Source organism: Gigantopelta aegis, chromosome 1, assembly GCF_016097555.1.
Source record: "Gigantopelta aegis isolate Gae_Host chromosome 1, Gae_host_genome, whole genome shotgun sequence".
Classification (NCBI taxonomy): domain Eukaryota; kingdom Metazoa; phylum Mollusca; class Gastropoda; order Neomphalida; family Peltospiridae; genus Gigantopelta; species Gigantopelta aegis.
In genome coordinates, this window is record NC_054699.1 from 3,196,978 (window position 1) to 3,223,533 (window position 26,556).

Sequence of the window (26,556 nt, forward strand, 5' to 3'; positions counted from 1 at the left end):
AGGAAGGAAGGAAATGTTTTATTTAACGACGCACACAACACATTTTAGTCACGGTTATATGGCGTCGGACATATGGTTAAGGACCACACAGATACTGAGAAATAAAACCCGCTGACACCACTTCGTGGGTTACTCTTTTCGATTAGCAGCAAGGGATCTTTTATATGCACCACTCCATAGACAGGATAGCACATACCATGACCGTTGATGTACCAGTTGTGATGCACTGAACGAGAAATAGCCCACACTGATGGGGATTGATCCATGACCGTTGCGATGTTTTACCACTGGGCTATGTCTCGAAACTACAGTCTTTGGTGTCTACTTTCCATGCTTGGTCAACGAGAAATAAGTCAGGAAACCCAGCCACTAGAATCAAGGTCCACTGATAAGGGGATTGATCCATTCGTTTAAAGATACTGACCGACAGCTACATGTACAAGCGGTGCGTTGCTATTATGCTTGGTCACTGGGTCTCACAGCCACTAGTCAAGTACAAAGCCCCTTTTAAGGGGTAACTGGTTTAAAAAGTCTTTGGTGTACTACACACAGCTACATGTACAATATTTTGGTGTCCATTTCCATGCTTGGTCAACAGAAAATGTAAGTCAGGAAACTCACAGCCACTAGAATCAAGTACAAAGTCCAGTTTTAAGGGGTATCTGGTTCAAAAAGGGTTCATTCGTTTAAAGATACTGTGACACTACAGCTACAATGTACAATATCTTTGGTGTCTAACATATGCTACAGAAACAAAGAGAAAACTCATTGCCACTAGGATCAAGTACAAAGCCCAGTTTAAAGGGGTATCTGGTTTATATGCACTTTCCTATTGACAGGACAGCACATGCGATGGCCTTTGTGATGTACAATAGATTACAGGCTTACTTTTACTAGGGATATTTGGAAAAATTACGTTGACTAAATATGTCATTTGTGTTCAATGGATGACACAGTATCTAATTATAGTCAAGCGTTACTGTAGTGATGTATGGAAACATCCAAACCACATGAGATCACATTGTACACAAATTTAATTAACATCTACACAAACTGTTCACCGTGACATATATTTCGTATATCCCAGCAAAAGTTCAATACTATATTACTAAATGCCAAACAGCTGCAACTTACAAATTTAATTAAGATCTACACAAACTGTTCACCGTGACATATATTTCGTATATCCCAGCAAAAGTTCAATACTATAATACTAAATGCCAAACAGCTGCAAATTACAAATTTAATTAAGATCTACACAAACTGTTCACCGTGACATATATTTCGTATATCCCAGCAAAAGTTCAATAGTATAATACTAAATGCCAAACAGCTGCAAATTACAAATTTAATTAAGATCTACACAAACTGTTCACCGTGACATATATTTCGTATATCCCAGCAAAAGTTCAATACTATAATACTAAATGCCAAACAGCTGCAAATTACAAATTTAATTAAGATCTACACAAACTGTTCACCGTGACATATATTTCGTATATCCCAGCAAAAGTTCAATAGTATAATACTAAATGCCAAACAGCTGCAAATTACAAATTTAATTAACATCTACACAAACTGTTTATCATGACATATATTTTGTATATCCCAGCGAAAGTTGAACAGTATAACATTAAATGCCAAACAGCTGCAGATATCAAATTTGCTGATGTGTCATCAAATAAATATTCCTTTCTTTTAATTTATTGAGCCAAGATGGCCGACATGTCGCCAAGATGGCTGACATATGATCCTGAAGAGTGTTAAATATTTTGTAAAGACAAACATCATCGGATACATTAAGGGGTCTCAACTCAAACACTAAAACATAAGCTGCTACTGGAGAGCATGTGTCTGGAATTTAATTACATGTTTACTCAGATGCTGCAGTATCGCATTATTTCTTATAATTACTTGTAGCCTGCGCAGGACGTGTTTACAAATATTATCTTTCCCTATAGGCTTTCCACAAAGCGGGCCTCCCACCGCTGGGTTCATATTCAATATTCTTCCAGCCCTGTGAAGGAAGATAATGTTCCCCATGATATTCTGTTAACATCCACCGCTGAACAAAGCTAAGTCATGATGAATAGTCACTTTTCTGACATAAGATACTAAGTGAGTGGTCATTAGATACCATTTATCTTATTAGGTATTCGATTTTTTAAATTTGTTTTAATCTAAATAGTGAAAGCAAAGTTGTATGTTTTTTTTTAAATGACTAGTTGTAAGATAAGTGATAAAGAACATTATGTTATTATGTCTAAAATTGCAACACAATTCTAAAACGTTAAATAAGTCAGCAGTTCAGAAGCAGCTGCTAATGAAAATGTTCAAACCAAAATGTTCCATGAATGATATCTAACGGACACAAGTTTATTGTGTTATATTTCTTGAATATCTTTAAAAAGTCATGTTTAAAAGAAATGTAATATATTTGCAACTGAAATTCATTTACAGTACTTGCACTTTACATAGTTAACTGCTATGTCATATTTAGCAATCCATACTGGTGGTGTTAGTTTCAGTGGTCTGTTTGGCTTTGATGTCTAGGTGATCATGTAAACAAATAAAGGAGAGATGCCAGTAAAACAATAATATGGGCACAGGGTATTTTTTTCCACCTAAACAAAAACAGAACTTTTTAAACTAATCATACATTTTTAAACCTGGACTACTTTACAGATTCTAGCCATTTAAAAAAAAAAAAAATTGTATCTGTTAAGATTTGTCATATTTAGTCTCCTAAGGACAGCCACCGAGACTGGTTGTAAAGGCAAACCACTTTCAAGATCCCAACCATATTTGTCTATAATCTTCCACTAGATTTTGTCATAGTTAATCTTATATGAACTGGGGAATATGTTGTTTCTGCTCAGAATGGTGGTAAAGAAACTCTGATATACATGATAAGTCACTGTTTGGCGTGCTGTCAATCCAGCCATCTCCGTATCATGATATTCACACAAGCACAGAGATATATTAAATGCACGCTGTCATTGCCAAGAACACCATTTCCAATCTGAGGTCATACACTGGTGAGATATGTATACCACTAATGATACAGATAAGACAGTATTGTGTTTTGAATTATACAGGGGAGTGGAAAAGTTAAAAGTTTGTTTTGTTTAGTGACACCACTAGGGCACATTGATAAATATTAAATGCTATAAAGTTTTTAAAGTTTGTTTTGCTTAATGACACCACTAGAGCACATTGATTTATTAACCATCGCCTATTGGATGTCAAACATGGTAATTTTGACATATAGTGTTAGAGATGAAACCTGCTACATTTTTTCGATTAGTAGCAAGGGATGTTTTCTATGCACCATCCCTATTAACAGCTATATGTCATACACAGAGTAATTCCAACACGTAAGTCTTGAGAGGAAACCCACTACATTCTTCCATTAGTAGCAAGAGTTCTTTTATATACACTTTCACACACAGGACAGCACATACCACAACCTTTCATGATTATACATGTATTGCCCATAATTAGTCCTTATTTAGTCATTAGAATAGTATAATGTTTCTTTGTGTCTTGTTTGTGCATATGTTTTGCATCCAGTTCCGTATATGGAATTTCTATATGCAATAAAGCTTTATCTTTTATCTTTATCTTATACCAGTCATGGGGCAATGGTTGAGGTGGGGCAAAAAACTGATCTGAGAATGGGTCCACCGAGGTGGTTTGATCCTTTGACTCTAGCACCTCAGGTGAGCTCTCTACTGACTGTGAGCTATATCCCACCCATGTGATAAAAATGATAAGTCACTATTTGGCGTGCTGTCAATTGAGCCATCTCCGTATCATGATATTCACACGAACACAGGGATACATTAAACCGGCACTGTCATTGCCAAGAACACCATTTCCAATCTGAGGTCATACACTGGTGATACATGTACACCACTAATGATACAGATAAGACAGTATTGTGTTTTTAATTATGCAGGTGAGTGGAAAAGTTAAAAGTTTTTGTTCACAGACAACACTAGGGCACAGTGATAAATAAATCATCTGCTGTTGGATGTCAAACATTCTGAAAATCTATACATGTAGATAAGATGGTAAAACGTTAAACGTTTGTTTTGTTTAATGACACCACTAGAGCACAGTGATGGACAGACAGACAAAGTGTGGACAGACAGACAGGTGGACAACAGGGAGTATGAATAGACAGACTGAAGGGTGTACAAATGGATAGACAGAAGAGTGGATGGATGGACAGAAAGGCATACGTACGGACTGACAAAGCCATATCATAATAGTTAATACAACCTGTCAAAAACAAAAGCTGAAACAAATGCAAAAGTTGTTCCACACCCGGTGACCTCTGTGCTTAACTAATTTACATGGATTGACCTAACGCATTTGTTAGTCACCACATATCCCCGTGTTTAATTAGCCAGTGTTTGCTGGTCCAAACCGTGCTGGACTCGTAACAAAACCCCCATGAGTATCAATCTTGACACAAAGAGTGCAAGGTTTACACGGGTTTCTCGCCATCAAAGGCCAAAACCTCCACCCCTTGTTTGTTTTGAGAATCGCTTCTCGAGGCGACATGACAAGTTTAGTCTGCGATTAGGAAGCCGGGGCAGATCATGGTCGTCACACCGTGTAAGGTGACAGCGAATTAGCATTCTTACATGGGATTTCTTCTTTTCTGTCTCTCTCACAAACAACAATATATATACATGTAGTCACATTGCAAGATCAAGGAGCAGGATATAGTTTACTTTCAATATAGGAGGTGATAGGATTTTAATATACATGTAGTCACATTGCAAGATCAAGGAGCAGGATATAGTTTACTTTCAATATAGGAGGTGAAAGGATTTTAATATATATGTAGTCACATTGCAAGATCAAGGAGCAGGATATAGTTTACTTTCAATATAGGAGGTGAAAGGATTTTAATATACATGTAGTCACATTGCAAGATCAAGGAGCAGGATATAGTTTACTTTCAATATAGGAGGTGAAAGGATTTTAATATACATGCAGTCACATTGCAAGATTAAGGAGCAGGATATAGTTTACTTTCAATATAGGAGGTGAAAGGATTTTAATATACATGCAGTCACATTGCAAGATTAAGGAGCAGGATATAGTTTACTTTCAATATAGGAGGTGAAAGGATTTTAATATACATGCAGTCACATTGCAAGATTAAGGAGCAGGATATAACTCTGTTTAATTAAAACATAGGAAGTGAACAGATATCTATACTGACATCCAAAAGAAACTGTACAAAGCTTGAAACTGTATTATAGAAAACCCAACAAATGGTACGGTGGGATATGAAAGTATCATGAAGTTTAACATCCAAACATCACAAAGCATGTTGTGATACATACATGTGTACATGCAAAGTGTTTGTAAGGTGGTTTCTAAATTGGTTCTTTTTGATTAGCACCACTATTGATCAAGTTATTCATATTTTATGTATGTTAAGTTTCTTTGGGGCATCAGTATAGGTACATGTGGTCACACTGGGAGATTAAGAGGCAGAAGATATAGCTCAGTTTACATCCAATATACCAGTGTACCATAGAGTAAGAAAACATGCCTGATGTGCAATAGATCATAGGATCAAATCCCAACAGAGAATTAACATTGTTAGATGCAATACTTTCTGTGTTGTGTTACAGGCAAATTGCAAACCACAGGGACAGGGCATAGCTCACGTACTTTATGTCCAATATTCAAGGGTATAAGTGTGTGATAAAATGTGCCCATTGGGCTTTTCTAGTTCCAGCCGGTGCTCCACAACTGGTGTAACAAAGGCTGTGGGATGATACCTATACAAGATATCTTGCTGCTAGTCAAAAAAGAGTAGCAAATGAAGTGGCTGCAGAGTGTTTCCTTGCTTTCCAGACAGGACAATACATACCAATGCCTTTGTTAGTATGTTACACCAGTCGTGAAGCACTGGCTGGAATGACCGATAGGGATTGTGCCACTCCACTTCAGATATCATTCCTATGGACCTGTTAATGTTAACGTATATGTTTCTATAGTGAAACCTGTCCAAACGGACTCTCAGCAAAGTGGAATCCTGTCAAATCTGGCCACATTTTGTGATCCGGAATTTTAGAAATTCTAAATCGTGACACTTTAAACACAGGATCCTGTCTAAATTGGATAATTATTTGGTCCCAAATTTTCTATAATCCTAAAACACGAACCTCTAAACACCGGCCTAATTCACAAAGGTCTCTTAGGCTCTGCTAGAAAAAAAACCATCCTCTTTGCAAGTCTTTTAGAATTACACTGCGAGATCGCAAAATTGTGAGAGTTTAGTGAATTTAGGCCCCTGATCCGAATCTAAATCTGATAAATATTTGGTACCCAGTGTAATCCTGTTTAGATGGGTTTCACTGTATTTTTTCCCCATTTTAATATCAAATTCCCCAATCGACTTCCTCCCATGAGGAGCACCATCTGAGAGAGACAATCAGTGTACACTAACAATCTGGTCATTATGTCAGCCATTCCGCTGGTGTCTGCCTTAGAGATTATCGCACACAATTACTTCCCTCCAACTGACAGAATAATGGAGTTCTAGTTATTGGCGCTCATCACAGGGGCGACCATCTGTAGAATAACAGAACTAAATCGAGTAGTTAGCCTCCATCCATCTTCCACTTACGATACAGTGACGGGATGCGACAAGTGGAAAACAATTAGCACATTTTTCACAATGTCGGGAAGAGGAATGTACAATCTGTCATATCCTCCGCGATTTTTGCACAATCAGCAAGAGATTAGGGCCACATCTATGGAAAGAATGTTTTTGCTACAACACCTCAGCACATTTTTTTAATCACCTGCCTCAGTGGTGTCGTGGTTAAGCCATCGGACATAAGGCTGGTAGGTACAGGGTTCGCAGTCCAGCACCAGCTCCCATCAAGAGCGAGTTTTACCGACTCAGTGGGTAGGTGTAAGACCACTACACCATCTTCTCTCTCACTAACCACTAACCAACTAACAACTAACCCTCTGTCCTGGACCGACAGCCCAGATAGCTGAGGTGTCAGTGTGCCTAAGACAACATGCTTTAACTTTAATTGGATAGAAGCATGAAAATAAGTTGAAATAAAATGAGAATGAAAAACAGTGGCTATCACTATACTGAGAGAAAGAAATGAGAGAATGCTGGGTATTGGAAACCAAATTTAATTCACTAATAGTATTGTACAGAGTTTCTGCCAGAGATCGATCACTACACCACTGAGGCTGTATATATATATATATATATATATATATATATATATATATATATATATATATATATAGTTTTTCCAACATACAGCCACACAACATGGTAGCGTACTACAGATAACCCATCAATGATTTCGAAACAACCTTTCAAACACCATGCAACACACACACACACACTTTGTAGATGGAACTATGGGTGCCTGGGCGAACAAAGTTCAGTAGCACTCGAACCCAGCTATCCTGGCACAGGTCCAAGAACAAAAGGAAGCAATTTGCGTTTGCCCTGCATTGGCCACAGACACCCATTGTGTTTGGAATAGATCCCTGGATCATAAGAAGAGCAAATATTATTAAATATTTGAAAACAAGACACCTAGGAGTCCTGGAGAAGTCAATGAGATTGTAATAGGGTCAAGTATTAATCACGTTCCGACAAACAAGCCTAGGTACAGACTGGACAAGATGGTCTTGGTAATAATGAAGACCATGGAAGGTTACAAATTGAATAGCTGAAGATCAACACACAATAAAGAAAGATTTCTCTGTTTTAATGATATAGAAAAATCAATTTTATTTCTAAGCTTTTTACACTTTGATTGATTTTTTTTATCAGAAATATATGTAGTAAAACAATAAAAATATTAAAAAACAAAACAAAACAAACAACTGTTGCTAATCGCGCATTAATACAATAACAATATTGAAATAGTGTATTTCATAGTAAAAATAAAATTAATTATGTATACTTGATTGATTATCAATGTTATTTATAATCTAATTATTGCTTTAGCATTAACTGGGGTGGCTTGAAACTGTTGGAAATTACAGTATAAGAGAATTTGGCTCCGCCCACAGGGGTATAAGGGATTTGTCCAACGGCAAACAACCAATGAGATTAAAGAATTTTACATGAAGGCGAGATAAGTACATTTGTAGTAAAGACAACTTAATAACGTCCAGTTGTATATTAAAATTTATTATATAGATGACAGACATATTATAAAATCTACAACCATTTAATTGACACATCCACTGAATGTTCAAGCACATGTGTCTTAGGCAGACCCTTCTTGACCTCCCTATCTGTCGTTTATATAGAGATTTTCAGTTTTTTGCTATTATACAGAGATTTTTAGCAATGATACCTAATAATTTTATATTTTCCATTGCCATTTGATAGCTGTGAGTACACTCTTCCACCACATGGGTACATGCCAAAATTATCTCTACTGATATATACTGATGATATTTGTTGTCCAAATGACTACAATTTCGTCATCGTCATTCATAGCTACAGCCGTGGCAGCTTTCGAGATGAACAATGTTCCCCTGAGAAAAATGTCACGGGAAAATAGTTTCTAAATCTTCATGTGTAACCCAGTTTGAAGTTTTATCATTCCTCGCATAGTGTCCTCTGCAAGACAAACCAACTTGCCAAGGTATTCTTTTCATCCTCCCCCCACGAGGGTTAGTCAATGGACTTACTAACTTTCCGTGGACACATTGCTGTCATGTGCCTGTTTACTGCTGTTTTTATTCATTCGATTTCGGCTTATTCATCGGGATTTTTCAATGAACTTTCTTTGTTCAGCGCATGTCCTTTCATTGTGTTAAAACGTACAAACAGCTGCATTGCTGGAACGTTTGTACAGAAGGAAAATGGTGTCCCACAGAGCTGAGGGTATTCAGGCCTATAGCTTTGGGTGATCAGAAAATTTGGCTAAATTATCTATTCAGTTGTTTTTCTTTAAAAACCCACTCTTTTAACAAAAATCAATTATTACTTAAAGGGGTGGGATTTAGCTCAGCGCTTGAGCTGCTTGCATTACAGGATCAAACCACCTCGGTGGATCCATTCAACTGACTGGGTTTTTTCTCGTTTCAACAACCAGTGCACCACAATTAGACAAAGGCCATGGTATGTGCTTTCCTGTCTGTGGGAAAGTGCATATAAAAGATCTCTTGGTGCATTAGGAAAAATGTAGCTAGTTTCCTCTGACGATTTCGTATCAAAATTACCAAATGTTTGACATCCAATAGCCGATGATTAATTAATCAATGTGCTCCAGTTGTGTCAATAAACAAAAGAAACTTTATTATTATTTCATCAAATTGAAAAAGTAAATTTGTCATTTGTTTTTAAAATCTGCAATTGGTGAATTTGTTTTTAAAATCTGCAACTGGTGAATTTGGTTTTAAAATCTGCAATTGGTGAATTTGGTGGGTGCCAGAGCTTGCCCTGGATTATTTAATTTTGGCTTAATTTTCATGCTTACAATTGTATTGAGATTCAAGCATGCTGTCCTGGGCACACACATCTCAGCTCTGTAGGACATCTGTTTAAGTCTGTTTGTTTTAATGACACCACTAGAGCACATTGATTAATTAGTCATCGGCTATTGAATGTCAAACATTTGGTAATTATGACTCAGAGGAAACTCACTCAATTTTACTGTTTAAGACAGGGGTTAATGGTTAGTTAATAGAGAGAGAGAAAAAAAGAAAAAGAAAGAAAAAGAAAAAAAGAAGTGCTTTATGTAATGACTCACTCAACAAATTTTAATTATGGTTATACATGATGTATGCCTTACACCTACTCATCGATTCATTACAACTCAATCTGGGTGGAAGCCAGGGACACCAATTTCACTAAACATTGTAAACTTAGTTTTGCTTGTAAACGTAAATCGTAAATACGACTAATATAAACCACAATTCGTATCACCATTAACAGGACAACCAATATAGTTTGAAGTATACATACTCCATTTGCTTTCATCTTTGCAGTGTTCCATCTACCATAACGATGTAATTTTCTGCCAGAAAATAGATGCCAAATTCATATTCATGTACAACAGATGTAACAGCTAGTTGCAAAAGTAAACTTAAGGGGTCAAATTCACAAAGGTCAGGTCAGGTCAGGTCAGATCAGGTCAGTGTTTAACGGCACATTCAGAGCAAACTGTTGTAGCGCACGCCTGTCCTGGGTACAAGTGCCAGCCTCGGCCGGCTCCTCCATCCAGGACAAATATTTTTACAAAATATGTTTTTGTCTTAAGTACACAAATATAACTAAATATAATTTTTACAATCCTTAAAACACATGCGTTTAAGAAAAAGAAACTTCGTACATTTGGCCCACAATGTTTTGTGAAACTGTTATTTGAACCCAGTACCTACCAGCCTTAAGACTGATGGCTTAACTACTATAATATGCCACTAAAGCTGGTGAGAAAACACACTTACTTTTGACGACACTTGTGCACTATTTTCCTGCAGATTCATTATGGCGTCCGATATCTTCACATCTATCGGGTCAACCACGCTCTCTATATTGAACGGTCCCTCCAAACGATTGGCCAGCATTTTTAAAGCATCTGAAATGAAACAGAAAGTAAAATATTTTGGTTAAAATTGAAGTGAATTAAAATTAAGCATGGGAAGGGTGGGTTGGGAAATGGTTTAACTTGCACATTCAGAGCAAGCTGGTGTAGTGCATGCCTGTCATGGGCTAGTTCATCTATCCAAAAGTTGTAGTTAAAATTTGTTTTGTTTAATAACACCACTAGAGCACACTGACTTTTAATCATTGGTTATATTTGATGTAAAACGTTTAGTAATTTTTTTAACTCATAGTCATATAGGAAATCCGCTACATTTTTCCATTAGTAGCAAGGGATCTTTTATATGCACCATCACACAGACAATACCACAGCCTTTGATAAACTAGTTGTGCTGCACTGGCTGGAACGAGTAATAGACCAATGGGTCCACCAACGGGGATTGATCCCAGACCAACCGCACATCAGGTGAGTGCTTTACCTCTAGGCTGCATCCTGAGGTCCTATGAGCAAGGTATCTCAGGTGAGTGTTCTACGATCTGATCGAGATCTAGACCCTTTACCTGTAGGCTGCATCCTGAGGTCCTATGAGCAAGGTATCTCAGGTGAGTGTTCTACGATCTGATCGAGATCTAGACCCTTTACCTGTAGGCTGCATCCTGAGGTCCTATGAGCAAGGTATCTCAGGTGAGTGTTCTACGATCTGATCGAGATCTAGACCCTTTACCTCTAGGCTGCATCCTGAGGTCCTATGAGCAAGGTATCTCAGGTGAGTGTTCTACGATCTGATCGAGATCTAGACCCTTTACCTCTAGGCTGCATCCTGAGGTCCTATGAGCAAGGTATCTCAGGTGAGTGTTCTACGATCTGATCGAGATCTAGACCCTTCACCTCTAGGCTGCATCCTGAGGTCCTATGAGCAAGGTATCTCAGGTGAGTGTTCTACGATCTGATCGAGATCTAGACCCTTCACCTCTAGGCTGCATCCTGAGGTCCTATGAGCAAGGTATCTCAGGTGAGTGTTCTACGATCTGATCGAGATCTAGACCCTTCACCTCTAGGCTGCATCCTGAGGTCCTATGAGCAAGGTATCTCAGGTGAGTGTTCTACGATCTGATCGAGATCTAGACCCTTCACCTCTAGGCTGCATCCTGAGGTCCTATGAGCAAGGTATCTCAGGTGAGTGTTCTACGATCTGATCGAGATCTAGACCCTTCACCTCTAGGCTGCATCCTGAGGTCCTATGAGCAAGGTATCTCAGGTGAGTGTTCTACGATCTGATCGAGATCTAGACCCTTCACCTCTAGGCTGCATCCTGAGGTCCTATGAGCAAGGTATCTCAGGTGAGTGTTCTACGATCTGATCGAGATCTAGACCCTTTATGTCAGGGCATATATTATTGTACATTCTACCTTTAAACAAACATGTATGCATAAGTTACAACTCCTAAAGAGAAACCATAAGCCAGTCTATAAGGAAGGAAATGTTTTATTTAACGATGCACTCAACACATTTTATTTAAGGTTATATGTTTAAGGACCACACAGATATTGAGAGAGGAAACCCGCTGTTGCCACTTCGTGGGCTACTCTTTTTGATTAACAGCAAGGGATCTTTTATGTGTACCATCCCACAGACAGGATAGCACATACCACAACCTTTGATATACCAGTCGCGGTGCACTGGCTGAAATAAGCCAGTCTAGATCCAAAATTAAAAGTGTAAAACTATCATCAAATTTATAAATGGCAAAATGATAAAAATAATTGGTCAAGACACCTGAAAAACATAACGGGTTAATAAAGTTTTAACACAAACCAGCATGCTGTAAGAAAAGAAAAAGCGCCCCCATACATTATGAAGTCATAAAGTTAACAAGCCATGCCAAAACATAAATAAAATATTTTATCCACTTGACTTTATCAAATTCTGCCAAGCCATATCTATATGAACATCATAAATATTTGTTCTGGCTGTAAAAATAAACAGTCTAGATATATAAGTAGCTGTCAAACGTTTTTATATAAACAAAATAAAAGAGTCCAGATATATAACACCTTTGAAACATTAAAATAAGACATTCCATGGAAATGCATTTTTCAGATACAAAAAAAGAAGAAATTATATATACATGTACACACACACAACAGAAGTGTACAGTGATCTGAACATAGGGGTCAGTGGCATAGGTAAAGGGGGACAATACCTCCTCAAATTTTTAAAAAATATTAATTTTGATAAAACCATACATACATAGTGTGGGTTGGCTCTCCCCCTCCCCCCAAATATAAAATCCAGTGGGATGAGTGTATGTGTGTGCGAGTGTTAAATAAAGTTAGAAGTTTGTTTTGTTTGACAACACCACTAGAGCACATTGATTTATTAATCACCAGATATTGGATGTCAAAATTTTTATATATAGTCTTAGAGAGGAAACCCGCTAAATGTTTTTCATTTGCCAAGGGATCTTTTATATGCATCATCCCACAAACAACATAGCACATAACCTTTTATATACCAGAAATGGTGCACTGGCTGGAATGAGAAATAGCCCAATGGGCCCACTGATAGAGATCGATCACAGACAGATTGCACTTCAGGCGAAAGCTTTACCACTTGGCTAAGTGCTGCCCCTGCTGGGTAGAAGCATGAACCTAGGAGACCATTTGGTCTACATTTTGCCTGGACACCTAGGATGGACACGCTACTTATTGAGCTAGAAACCACACATATATAAAAGATCCCTTGAAGCTTTACCACTTGGCTAAGTGCTGCCCCTGCTGGGTAGAAGCATGAACCTAGGAGACCATTTGGTCTACATTTTGCCTGGACACCTAGGATGGACACGCTACTTATTGAGCTAGAAACCACACATATATAAAAGATCTCTTGATGCTTTTTTGAAAGGAGTAGCTTGGGTAACAGCAGCAGGTTTCCTCTCTCTTTCTCTCCTGTCTATCTCTCTCTCTCTCTCTCTCCCAATATCTTTCTCTCCATCTCTCTGTCTCTCTGTCTGTCTGTCTGTCTGTCTCTGTCTCTCTCACACACACACACACACACACACAAAAACACATACACACACACAAAAACACATACACACACACAAAAACACACACCACCTCTCAACAAAGTGTCAAAATAACCAAATAGCTGTAGTGTGCTGAAGTGATGTTAGACAAATAATAGAATAGTGTATTGAAACTAACAATGTGAAACAAAGTGTAATTGAACAGAAAATAACTGAGTGATAAACAATAATCAGTCTCGGTGGTATCATGGTTACGCCATCAGACATATGGCTGGTAGGTACTGAGTTCGCATCCCGGTACCGGCTCCCATCCAGAGTGAGTTTTAATGACTCAATGGTTAGGTGTAAGACCACTACACTCTCTTCTCTCTCACTAACTGCTAACCCTCTAGCCCAGATAGCTGAAGTGTGTGTGCCCAAGACAGCGTGCTTGAACCTTAATTGGATATAAGCACAAAAATAAGTTGGAATGAATGAATGAATGAATGAATGATGAATGATAAACTTTGCTTTAATCAGTCATCATAATTTGCCTATATACAAACAGGGAATGTAGAATAGCAACATACTTTCATGTTAATATGGCCATAAAAATCCTGATCCTCTTTTTACATGTAGTTCTGTAGGTTATAAAAAGTGTAGACACGTAGAAATTAATGTTGTCCCTAAGTGCACCATGTCAGAACGAAACCTATCTGGCAAGCAGTTAAACTTCTAACAGATTAACCCTGCTAAACTCTGTTCAAGACATCTACTCTAGACAGGCAAATATTGTTGTAGCTATGAACAGTAATTCACTGTGACAGCGGATGATAAAACATGCACTTCATTTCAAAATGAGTTATGTCCCTTTTTACAATCTTATGAAGTTGAAAACATATTTTTTTTAAATCTGAAAATAATATAAGAAAGATAATTTACACCGACCATGCACCATCCCAGTCAGGATAACACATACCACAGCCTTTATTAACACCAGTCTTGGAGCTCTGGCTGGAACAAAAATTAACCCAATGGGCCTACCGACGGGGATCGATCTTAGACTGACCGCACATCAGGTGAGTGCTTTACCACTGGGCTAAGTGCCACACTTGTACATACATGTAAGGTTAAAAATTTGTTTTGTTTTAACAACACCACTAGAGCACACTGATTAATTAATCATCAGCTATTGGATGTCAAACATTTGGTATTTGCGACTCTTAGTCATCAGAGGAAACCCGCTCCTAATGCAGTAAGGGTTCTTTTATATGTACTTTCCCACAGACAGGAAAGCACATACCACAGCCTTTGACCAGTTGTGGTGCACTGGTTGGAACGAGAAAAACCCCCAATCAGTTGAATGGATTCATCGAGATGGTTCGTTCAATCGATCCTGCGATGCAAGCACCCCAAGCCAGCGCTCCACTGACTACGCTAACTCCTGCCCCTGCCCCTACTTGTACGGTGGACATGACTGTGCTACACAGGGTTTGAGAAATACCTGGCATACTTCCGTGTGACATGTGTCTGACGCACTGTCACTTGGCTGACAGGTATGAAGCGATAACGATTCTTTTATTGAATAACAACACCTATCAGATGGAGATCTCCCACTGGAGCTGATGTCACTGCTTCAACTGACACCTCTGTACCCGGCCAGTCTGGTCAGGGGAAATTCTACACCAGTCTGGGTCAGGCAAAATTCTACGTAACTCAGGGAAAATTCTATGTAACTCTTCTGTGTGAATTAAATGTCTCGCCTACCTTCCACATACGTGTACTCTTGTGTCACTCATAGTTACATCCATTACATACACATTGTGTCACTCATAGTTACATCCATTACATACACAGTGTGTCACTCATAGTTACATCCATTACATACACATTGTGTCACTCATAGTTACATCCATTACATACACAGTGTTAAAGGGACAGACCCTAGTTTTTAAACACTACACCATATTATATGTTTCATTATTAGAACCATTGTTGATAATTCAAATCAGACATTACTTATATCTTCTTGTTTAGATTATTAATTTCCGTACATCCGAAGTGTTTCTGGTCAGCCTGGTGTTTCTAAGACGACAGATATAAATGTTTCATATCATCAAAATGGCATGTACATCTAAGAAGTAATGGTTATGACGACGAACTGTAGTCTAGTTTCAAGGGTATTTCTGTGTTTCAAAGTCACGGACTCTTGTTTCACTGTTGTAACCGTATCCAAATGGCGTGGGACGTAGCCCAGTGGTAAAGTGTTCTTGATGTGCAGTCGGTTTGGGAATGATCCCCGTCGGTGGGCCCATTGGGCTATTTCTCGTTCCAGCCAGTGCACCACGACTGGTATATCAAAGACCATGGTATGTGTTATCCTGTCTGCGAGATGGTGCATATAAAAGATCCCTTGCTGCTAATCGAAAAGAGTAAACCATGATGTGGCGACAGTGGGTTTCCTCTCTCAATATCTGTGTGGTCCTTAACCATATGTCCGATGCTATATAACCGTAAATAAAATGTGTTTTGTGTGTCGTTAAAACATTTTATTCCTTCTGTATCCAAATGTGTTACAGGTTTGTAGGTTAACTAAACTTTAGTGTCCATTTTCATGGGTTGAAACTAGGGTCAGTGACTTTAATGCATGTTAAAATAAACAACATTAGTTAATATACATGTATCTAATTAATATAATGAAATATTGTTTTTTGAATAACTAAAAAAAGAAGAAAGTCCATCAAGGGTGCTTGATCCTATGACCCATGGGACCTTAATCAAATGGTTCAAAGATCTCTTCTACATACAGATACAAGCATTATGACCTGTATGAAAGACCATTTGAACATAAAGGCCATATATTTACATAGTAAACTGTTTGGGTGACTGTACAGGTATCATTAGATAATTTCCCTTCCAGGATTTTTATCATATAATTGGCTGAACCATTGGACTATTTCTCATTCCAGCCAGTGCACCATGACTTGTATATCAAAGGTCGTAGTATGTGCTATCCTGTTTGTGGGATGGTGCATATAAAGGATACCTTGCTACTTATGAGAAAATATAGCAGGTGTTCTCTCTAAGATTATATGTCACAATTACTAAATGTTTGACATCCAATAGCCAATGATTAATAAATCAATGTGCTCTAGAGGCATCTTAAACAAAACAAACTAACTTTTTCCCATATAATTTTGTAGAATCCTCACTATAATATCATATAATACAAATATATAATTTTGTAGAATCCTCACTATAATATCATATAATACAAAAATATAATTTTGTTAAATCCTCACTATAATATCATATAATTCAAATATATGATTTTGTAGAATCCTCACTATAATATCATATAATACAAACATGATTTTGTAGAATCCTCACTATAATATCATATAATTCAAACATATAAAGTTAACGTTAAAGTTTGTTTTTGTTTAACAACATCACTAGAGCACACTGATTTATTTATTATCGGCTGTTGGATGGTAATTTTAGTCTTAGAGAGGAAATCTGCTACATTTTTCATATAACATGGGATCTTTATATGCATCACCCTACATACAGGATAGCACATACCACGGCCTTTGATACATCTGTCGTGATGCACTGGCAGGAAAAAGAAATAGCTCAATGGGCCCACCGATGGGGATCGATCCTAGACCGACTGCTCATCAAGTGAGCACTTTACCACTGTATTACATCCCATTCTATTTAATATTTACATTCATGCACAGCCAGAAGAAACAAAAAAAAAGAGGTGCAATTTTTTTTTTTCAAAACCTGATATCAAAATTAAGACATGCAATTTATTTTTAAAAACCTGATATGAAATAAAAAGAGGTGCAAATTATTTTTAAAACCGTGACATTAAATAAAGTGTAGATAAGAGCGACCAATTGGTAACTGCTATCACGTGAAGGGATCGCCTGGCTGACAGACAAGTTTACATTTCTGTGACGGGATCAAGTGCAAGGCGCTAGACAAAAACAGCAAAATCACTCCAATAACTCCTGTCACTCACGATAACTCCTGTCACTCACGATAACTCCTGTCACTCACGATAACTCTTGTCACTTACAATAACTCCTGTCACTCACGATAACTTTCTCACACTATGGATGAAAGGGGCGGGACATAGCCCAGTGATAAACCGCTCACTTGATGCGCGGTCGGTTTAGGATCGATCCCCGTTGGTGGTCCCATTGGGCTATTTCTCATTCCAGCCAGTGCACCACGACTGGCATATCAAAGGCTGTGGTATGTACCACCCTGTCTGTGGGATGGTGCATATAAAAGATGCCTTGCTGCTAATCAACAAGAGTAGCCCATGAATTGGCGACAGCAGGCTTCATCTCTCAATATATATCTGTGTGGTCCTTAGCCATATGTCTGATGCTATATAACCGTAAATAAAATGTGTACAGTGCATCATTAAATAAAACATTTCCTTCCTTTAATTCACAGCTCGGGCACCCATTGATTTATGATGGGCTAGATGCAGCCCAGTGGGAAAGCACTCCCCTGGTGTGTGGTTGAATCTAGGATCAATCCCCCTTGGTGGGCCCATTAGGCTATTTCTCATTCTAACCAAAGGGGCTAGATGCAGCCCAATGGTAAAAGCACTCCCCTGGTGTGTGGTTGGATCTAGGATCAATCCCCCTTGGTGGGCCCATTAGGCTATTTCTCATTCTAACCAAAGGGGCTAGATGCAGCCCAATGGTAAAAGCACTCCCCTGGTGTGTGGTTGGATCTAGGATCAATCCCCCTTGGTGGGCCCATTAGGTTATTTCTCATTCTAACCAAAGGGGCTAGATGCAGCCCAGTGGTAAAAGCACTCCCCTGGTGTGTGGTTGGATCTAGGATCAATCCCCCTTGGTGGGCCCATTAGGCTATTTCTCATTCTAACCAAAGGGGCTAGATGTAGCCCAATGGTAAAAGCACTCCCCCGGTGTGTGGTTGGTCTACGATCATTCCTTGGCCATGAACCCATTTGAGCTATTTCTAGTTCTAGACAGTACTCCACAGCTGGTGTAACAAAGGCCGTGGTATGTCTTATCCTGCCTGTGGGGTGGTATATATTATCCTGCCTGTAGGGTGGTATATATTATCCTGTCTGTGGGGTGGTATATATCATCCTGCCTGTGGGGTGGTATATATCATCCTGCCTGTGGGGTGGTATATATCATCCTGCCTGTGGGGTGGTATATATCATCCTGCCTGTGGGGTGGTATATATCATCCTGCCTGTGGGGTGGTATATATCATCCTGCCTGTAGGGTGGTATATATTATCCTGCCTGTGGGGTGGTATATATTGTCCTGTCTGTGGGATGGTACATACAAAAGGTCTCTTGCAACTAATAAACAAATAAATATACAACCCATGAAGTGGTTGACAGCAAGTTTTCTATCTCAGAGAGGAAATCCACTAAAGAATACTTTTGCTAAAAACAATTTAAGAATTAAGTATCACAAGAGAAAACAAAATAAACCTTTATTTAATGACACACATTCCTCTTATCCTTATACTTCCTCAGTCCACTGTGAATTATGGCTTTTAGTGTCTACAAATATGGCTATTTCAACACTTTGAGGACACCTGCTACCACCACATAAACTACTCTTATTGCAAAGCAGCAAGGAAGCTTTTCTGTACACTTTACCACAGAGAAATGCATATACCACACACTTTAATATACCAGTCATAAGGTCTATGCAGTATAATTTGTGCAAGTCATAGTCGATGCACTGCAATTTGTGCAAGTCATAGTCGATGCACTGCAATTTGTGCAAGTCATAATTTCTATAATTCGTACAACTATCTCCAGTCTCTAACCACTGCAGCCTATTTTCAGCTTACACCGATACCATTCATTATATTTCACATTAAATAGGTTAATTACCCAGATGGTTGATTACCCTCATGGTTTATATCAAGGCTCAAAATTCATTTTGTGGAGTGGGAAACAATCTTCGCTTCTCACATTTCCAGATAGAAACAAATGCTAGACATGGAGAAGCAGATCTAGAAATTTGCCTCACTTGTAGTGTAAGTTTTTAACAGAAATATGGAAGAAAGGAAGGAAATGTTTTATTTCATGACACACTCAACACATTTAATTATGGTTGTATGGCGTCAGACATATGGTTAAGGACCACACAGATACTGAGAAAAAAACCCCTGCTGTCATCTCTTAATGGGCTACTTTTTCTGGTTAGCAGCAAGGGATCTTTTATATGCACCATCCCACAGACAGGATAGTACATACCACGGCTTTTGTTACACCAGTTGTGGAGCACTGGCTTGAACGAGAAATGGTCTGGGATCGATCCCCATTGGTAGGCCCATTGGGCTATTTCTTATTTCCAGCCAGTGTACCGTGACTGGTATATCAAAGGCCGTGGTATGTGCTATTCTGTTACACCAGTCTTGGAGCACTGGTTGGAACAAAAAATAACCTAATGGGCCCACTGACGGGGATCGATCCTAGATCAATCGAGCATCAGGCGAGTGCTGTACCACCGAGCTACGTCCCGCCACAGCAATATGGAAGACTTGAGACAAATGCACGTGTAAAAAACAACAATTTATATATGGATTCTGAAAATGAAGAATTCTCAATAAATCTGAAATACTGTCAAAAATAAGATGAAAACCAAATACTGCTTGTGAAGTTTGATTATCAGATAGCATTTTGTGCAATTAAAGCAGTATTTACTACCTGCCTGTCTCCCCCCACCACTAATTTTGAGCCTTGTATTTTAATGGCTACAAACACAGGAGAGTCCCTTTACAGTTTGTTACTACCATTTGTGTAAGAAAATTCAGTTATTCAAACACAGGATCGTTCTGTTATAGTTTGTTACTATCATTTGTGTAAGTAAATTCAGTTATTCAAACACACGTCTGTGGAACAGAACCTGAAACAATTGTTTGGATTATTTTTGTTACAACTCGGGATCAAAATTAATCAATTTTCAAGACGGGACATTTCATCGAGCACTTAGCTCGGTATTAATGAACATGGCTCTGAGCAAATGTCCATTTGTTGTCGACCATATTGATCAGGCACAGTGTCAACCTCTGTCAATTCTGCCAAACCTAGCCCACTACCATCCAGTGACTCATACGTGTTTCGAATTCATCCCACGACGCCACACTTTCCAGCATTCTTGTTTTAGTTTTAACGGTTATGTTTACACAAGTTCACCTCACCGTGCCACACTTTCCAGCATTCTTATTTTAGTTTTATCAGTTACACAAGTTCATCCCACGATGCCACTTTCCAACATTCTTGTTTTAGTTTTATCAGTTACACAAGTTCATCCCACAATGCCACTTTCCAGCATTCTTGTTTTAGTTTTATCAGTTACACAAGTTCATCCCACGATGCCACTTTCCAACATTCTTGTTTTAGTTTTATCAGTTACACAAGTTCATCCCACGATGCCACACTTTCCAACATTCTTGTTTTAGTTTTATCAGTTACACAAGTTCATCCCACGATGCCACTTTCCAACATTCTTGTTTTAGTTTTATCAGTTACACAAGTTCATCCCACGATGCCACACTTTCCAACATTCTTGTTTTAGTTTTATCAGTTACACAAGTTCATCCCACGATGCCACTTTCCAACATTCTTGTTTTAGTTTTATCAGTTACACAAGTTCATCCCACGATGCCACTTTCCAGCATTCTTGTTTTAGTTTTATCAGTTACACAAGTTCATCCCACGATGCCACTTTCCAGCATTCTTGTTTTAGTTTTATCAGTTACACAAGTTCATCCCATGATGCCACTTTCCAACATTCTTGTTTTAGTTTTATCAGTTACACAAGTTCATCCCACAATGCCACTTTCCAGCATTCTTGTTTTAGTTTTATCAGTTACACAAGTTCATCCCACGATGCCACTTTCCAACATTCTTGTTTTAGTTTTATCAGTTACACAAGTTCATCCCACGATGCCACACTTTCCAACATTCTTGTTTTAGTTTTATCAGTTACACAAGTTCATCCCACGATGCCACTTTCCAACATTCTTGTTTTAGTTTTATCAGTTACACAAGTTCATCCCACAATGCCACTTTCCAGCATTCTTGTTTTAGTTTTATCGATTATGTTTGCACAAATGTGAATTTTGCATGTAACTTTAAACAAAGGGATGTTAAAAAGTACATGTAGATGGTCTTTGTATACATGGAACATAAAAGAGGGAGGGGGATGGAAAGGACTGGAGGGGGCAGACACACATATGGAGGATGAGATGGAGATGAGGAGAGGAAGGGAAAGAGGAAAAAGTGTCAAAGAAAGAGAGAGAGAAACAGAGAAAAGAGAGAGAGAGAGAGAGAGAGAGAGAGAGAGAGAGAGAGAGAGAGAGAGAGAGAGAGAGAGAGAGAGAGAGAGAGACAGACAGAGAGAGAGACAGAGACAGACAGAGAGACAGAGAGATAGACAGAGACACAGAGAGAGAGAGAGAGAGAGAGAGAGAGAGAGACAGAGACAGAGAGAGAGAGAGAGAGAGAGAGAGAGAGAGAGAGAGAGAGAGAGAGAGAAAGAGACACACACACAGAGAGAGAGAGAGAGAGAGAGAGAGAGAGAGAGAGAGAGAGAGAGATACACAATGGCATACTTTCTAGCACTTTGTTTTAGTTTAATCTGTTGTTTGCCATAACATTAAATTTGTCTGTAACATTATAAAGAGATGTTAATACATATTCATATAGCTGCCCTTTTTATATAAGTAGGGGAGAGGGAGGGAAGGGGGAAAATGAATGGGGAGAGGGGGGAGATTAACAGATGGTGTGAGCCACACACATTCAGAGAGATGGAAAGGACAGAGACAGAAAGACAGACAGACAAAAACAAAGACAAAATAGAAAGGGAGAGGATTAGATCTGGATTAGATTTTTCAAAATATTTAACTCAAATCCTGTAAACTATTTGTGAAATATTTAACTAGAATCCTGTAAACTATTTGTGAAATATTTAACTCAAACCGTGTAAATTATTTTTACCAGACCAGCGGAGGAAGACATATAGGCACACTAAATATACATTGATAGAAATGGGGTTACTAAACTTATATTTACCGATAAAAAGGCATTTGCCCACATTAAATGGCTTATCTTCCTCCACCCTGTTTTCTTTTTTTCACTTTAGAACTACAAACACAACCTCAATAAATAAATATTCATGAGAAAATACCCACACACAAGTTTATTGAATTTAATTTCAATTTCATTGGGATACGTTTGAATGTCTCCGTTTGATATTACGACTCAAGTGGATTCACGGAGCTTGAGACTCGGGCTTAATGCGGCAGACATTTCTATTGAGGGCAGTGATTTCCTGTGAACGGCTTGTCACAGCTAGTGTGATAGATTAGGCCCAGGTCAACATGAAAGATACCCGACACAGCGGAGCCCTACTGGCCCATTGTGAAGCAGCGCCCCCCACACCCCTTCATCATAAAGCCACTGTGAGATTATACCTCTTTCATGTACTGTCTTCACATTGAAAACGGGGAGACGGACTGTCGTGATGGTAATATAAATACAGTAGTGTCTGCCGGTGTGGTAGCGTACTCTGAAATTACACACACTCGGACACATATACAAACACACACACAGAGACACCACACACAGATACACACAGTCACACACACACAGACACACACACACACACACACATATGCACAGACACTGACACACACACACACACACACACAAACACACACACACAGACACACACACACATACACACTCACACAACAGCATAGTCATTCACATTGCCAAATTAGCCAATTGCTAATTTTTATATATTTCAGCTAATAACATATTCTTTAAATTAAAGTGAATTAAAGTTCCATAAGTTCCATTCATGCTTGGCCATTTAACAAATAGCAGTTTAAACGTGGGCTGTAATTTCACGATATATGTTCCCTATCAGAAGACTAGGCTGCCAGGTATATAAGATTTCTACAAGCGATGATACAAAATTAGCCCAATCACACACAAACCCTTTAAGCAGCCGGTCTGCGCTGGGGAAAGATCTGCACTAAGATTATATGCTGATTATAATGCTGGTTCTTGGTGCTAGTATCACCTGGATTCCATAAACAAGACAAACGTGGAGCTAAAACTGCACCTGCAGATTCTCAACAAATCCAAAGCTATTAAGAAAAATTCCAGTGCATAAATAACAAGTATCCCACTTGGTTCCAGAGGGTTCCGATACGGTAGGGCATTGGTCCCTTCAATTCTCAAGATTGTATAGATCACCTCCTTCCCCATTAAGACATATTTTTCTCCCATCCCTAGCCATGCAAGACAGGCGTATTCCATGATGTCAGCCCATGCGGAATAAATCGGTCTTGCATGACCACGTGACTTCTGTTGTTTGAGCTGATATTAACATTGGGTGACGTCACGTAAATGGCAAAATAACGCAAGAAATGCTTTCTATATTTCATAAAAAGAAGGAAACCTGCTATCATAATGAAATTATACTATCATTTTCGGTTTATACTTTTAGTAGAGTGGGGGAAGAGGCTGGCATTGCTCAACCCCAACCTTGAGATTATGCCTTGATACACCTGCAGTTTAAAGGCAAAGAGGCGGGATGTAGCCTAGTGGTAGAGAAACTGCCTGATGGGATCGACCCCCATTGGTGGACCTATTGGGCTATTTCTCATTCCAGCCAGTGCACCACAAGTGGTATATAAAAAGCTGTGGTGTGTACTATCCTGTCTGTGGGATGATGCATCTAAAAAAATCCCTTGCTACTAATAGAAAAATAAAGCGGGTTTCCTCTCTAACACTATGTGTTAATCAATTTGCAGCTTTCCTAAAATGAAGTCAGAATATTTCTTTCTTTCTTTCTTTATTACACTACCACCAAGACACTTTTGTTTTGTTTTATTTTTAATTAAACTTTTATTTTAATGAACAGAATAAAGTGTAAAAATAAACAAATGATTATCATTAATGTGTGTTAAATATTAATTCCTATCTTACCGGTACGTAGATAATTCTTCTAAAGTAACCAAATAAAACATTCCTAATGTGACAGAGGAAACATGAAAATATTTACAAAATAGTGTCTCGCTTAGAAAACCATTGTGTGTTTAGTCTGACAGTTATTGCGCCATTCGACATGCCATGTGAGTGGCGTTAAGGTAAATAGCGATGCAGAAAAGCAGTGTACAACATTAAGAAAAACACTGCCAGGTAATCAACACTGCAGCATGTGTAGCAGCAGCAAACAGCATGGACTCGGCATTAAGAACAATACTGATGTAGAGCACAGTATCTAACAGCAGCAGTATACGGACTGGGTGAACTTAAAAAAAAGAAATGTGATTGGCTGGCAAACACATCAATGTACTGCTCTCTACACAACCAGTCTTGATTTATTTGATGGCAGTTGCTACTTGACCTTCGTTACATTGGAAAGTTCTTGCCATGTTCAAACAAAATTCTTCAGTTTTTTTCTTTATTTTGTTGTTATTGTTTTCAGTGTTGTTGGGCAAGAAAAATGCATTTGTGAAAGGAAACAAAAGCCTTTGATTGGAATAGATATATTTTCAACATAATTATAACCATTAGCACTGACAGATTGGGGGCCTAATTTTCGCAACTTTGCAATCTCACAGTGCAATACCAAAAGACTTTCATGGACAATGCAATGATGCATTTAGAGAGCTTAAGAAAGCTGTGTAAAGTAGGCCCCAGCTTTCATACTAGCATTATAATGTTCTTTATTATTTATTTTAAAATACTCATGTACTGCGAAACCATTGAATATCTGTCTTTTACCTTTCAGAAATGGGTTAAAAAAAACCTCTAGTTCATTATTCCTCCAGAACCACTGACGTTAAAATCTATACTTACATATTTGATATGTGATGTTTTTTATTGGTGTATTTTAAATACGGAATATCTTCGTGATTCTCCATTCCTGAAAAATAATGGGACTCCATCTAAGTGGGCCTCGTCGCCATTATTTTTCAGGAATGGAGAGTTACTCGGACATTCCCCTATACATAATTACAACTTTCTGCTGATATATGATTTACTAAATTCTGATTAGATTACATCACTAAAAACTTTAATGTTATTCTTAAAATTAAAAAAAATAAATACATAAAATTATGTTATTATGGCAAATGGCATACCATTACTAAAATGGATCATGGTAAATACAAGTATGTATTCTCTGCAGAAAAGCAACAACACCACTTTTATTTATAGATAACCTGTCTATAAATAATTACGCTCTAGCTATACTATAATCAAATGACTTATAATATTTTCTGCGGGTCATACTCATAATCAAATACCTCCTAATATTCTGTGCGAAGCTGTAACCGTTACAGCCATGGATCACGTGAAAGTGTAAAAACAAAGATGAGCAGTTCATGAATGAATGAACACGAGGTGACGCTTGATTAGGCAAACATGGCCTCCTGATTGGTTAATATGACCTTGAAGAGTCAGAATAGAATCAATTCGATATTATTATGAATCATGGAATTACAGGTAAAACAATTACAGGTAAAACAATTATCTTAAAGGATTTGGTTAAATATTAGAGTAAGATATACAGTGTAGCTGAAGCCGGTGAACACAAGAACTGGACACTCTAAATATCAGAGTGTTAGAGAGGAAACCTGCTATATGTTTTAATTAGTAGCAAGGGATCTTTTATATGCACCATCCCACAGACAGGATAGCACATACCACGGTCTTTGATATTCCTGGATGGAACGAAAAAAAGCCTTATGGGTCCACCAATGGGGATTGATCCCAGAATGACCATCCCACAGTCTTTGATATACCTGTCACGGTGCACTGGATGGAATTAAAAAAATAACCCCATGAACACACCAAAGGGGATCGATCCCAGACTGATCACATATCAAGCGAGCTATTTACCAGTGGGCTACGTTTTGCCCTTAGGTAGTA

General features: G+C 38.3%; 1 protein-coding gene across 1 annotated transcript in view; it reads right to left on the minus strand.

The window, feature by feature from the left end:
* Window positions 1-26,556, minus strand: part of LOC121369271 (glypican-6-like) — a 141,226-nt gene that overhangs the window by 24,600 nt on the left and 90,070 nt on the right. The window contains exon 5 of the mRNA XM_041494237.1: window positions 10,480-10,610. Coding sequence (XP_041350171.1) covers window positions 10,480-10,610 — 131 coding nt within the window. The remainder of the gene's footprint in view (window positions 1-10,479; window positions 10,611-26,556) is intronic.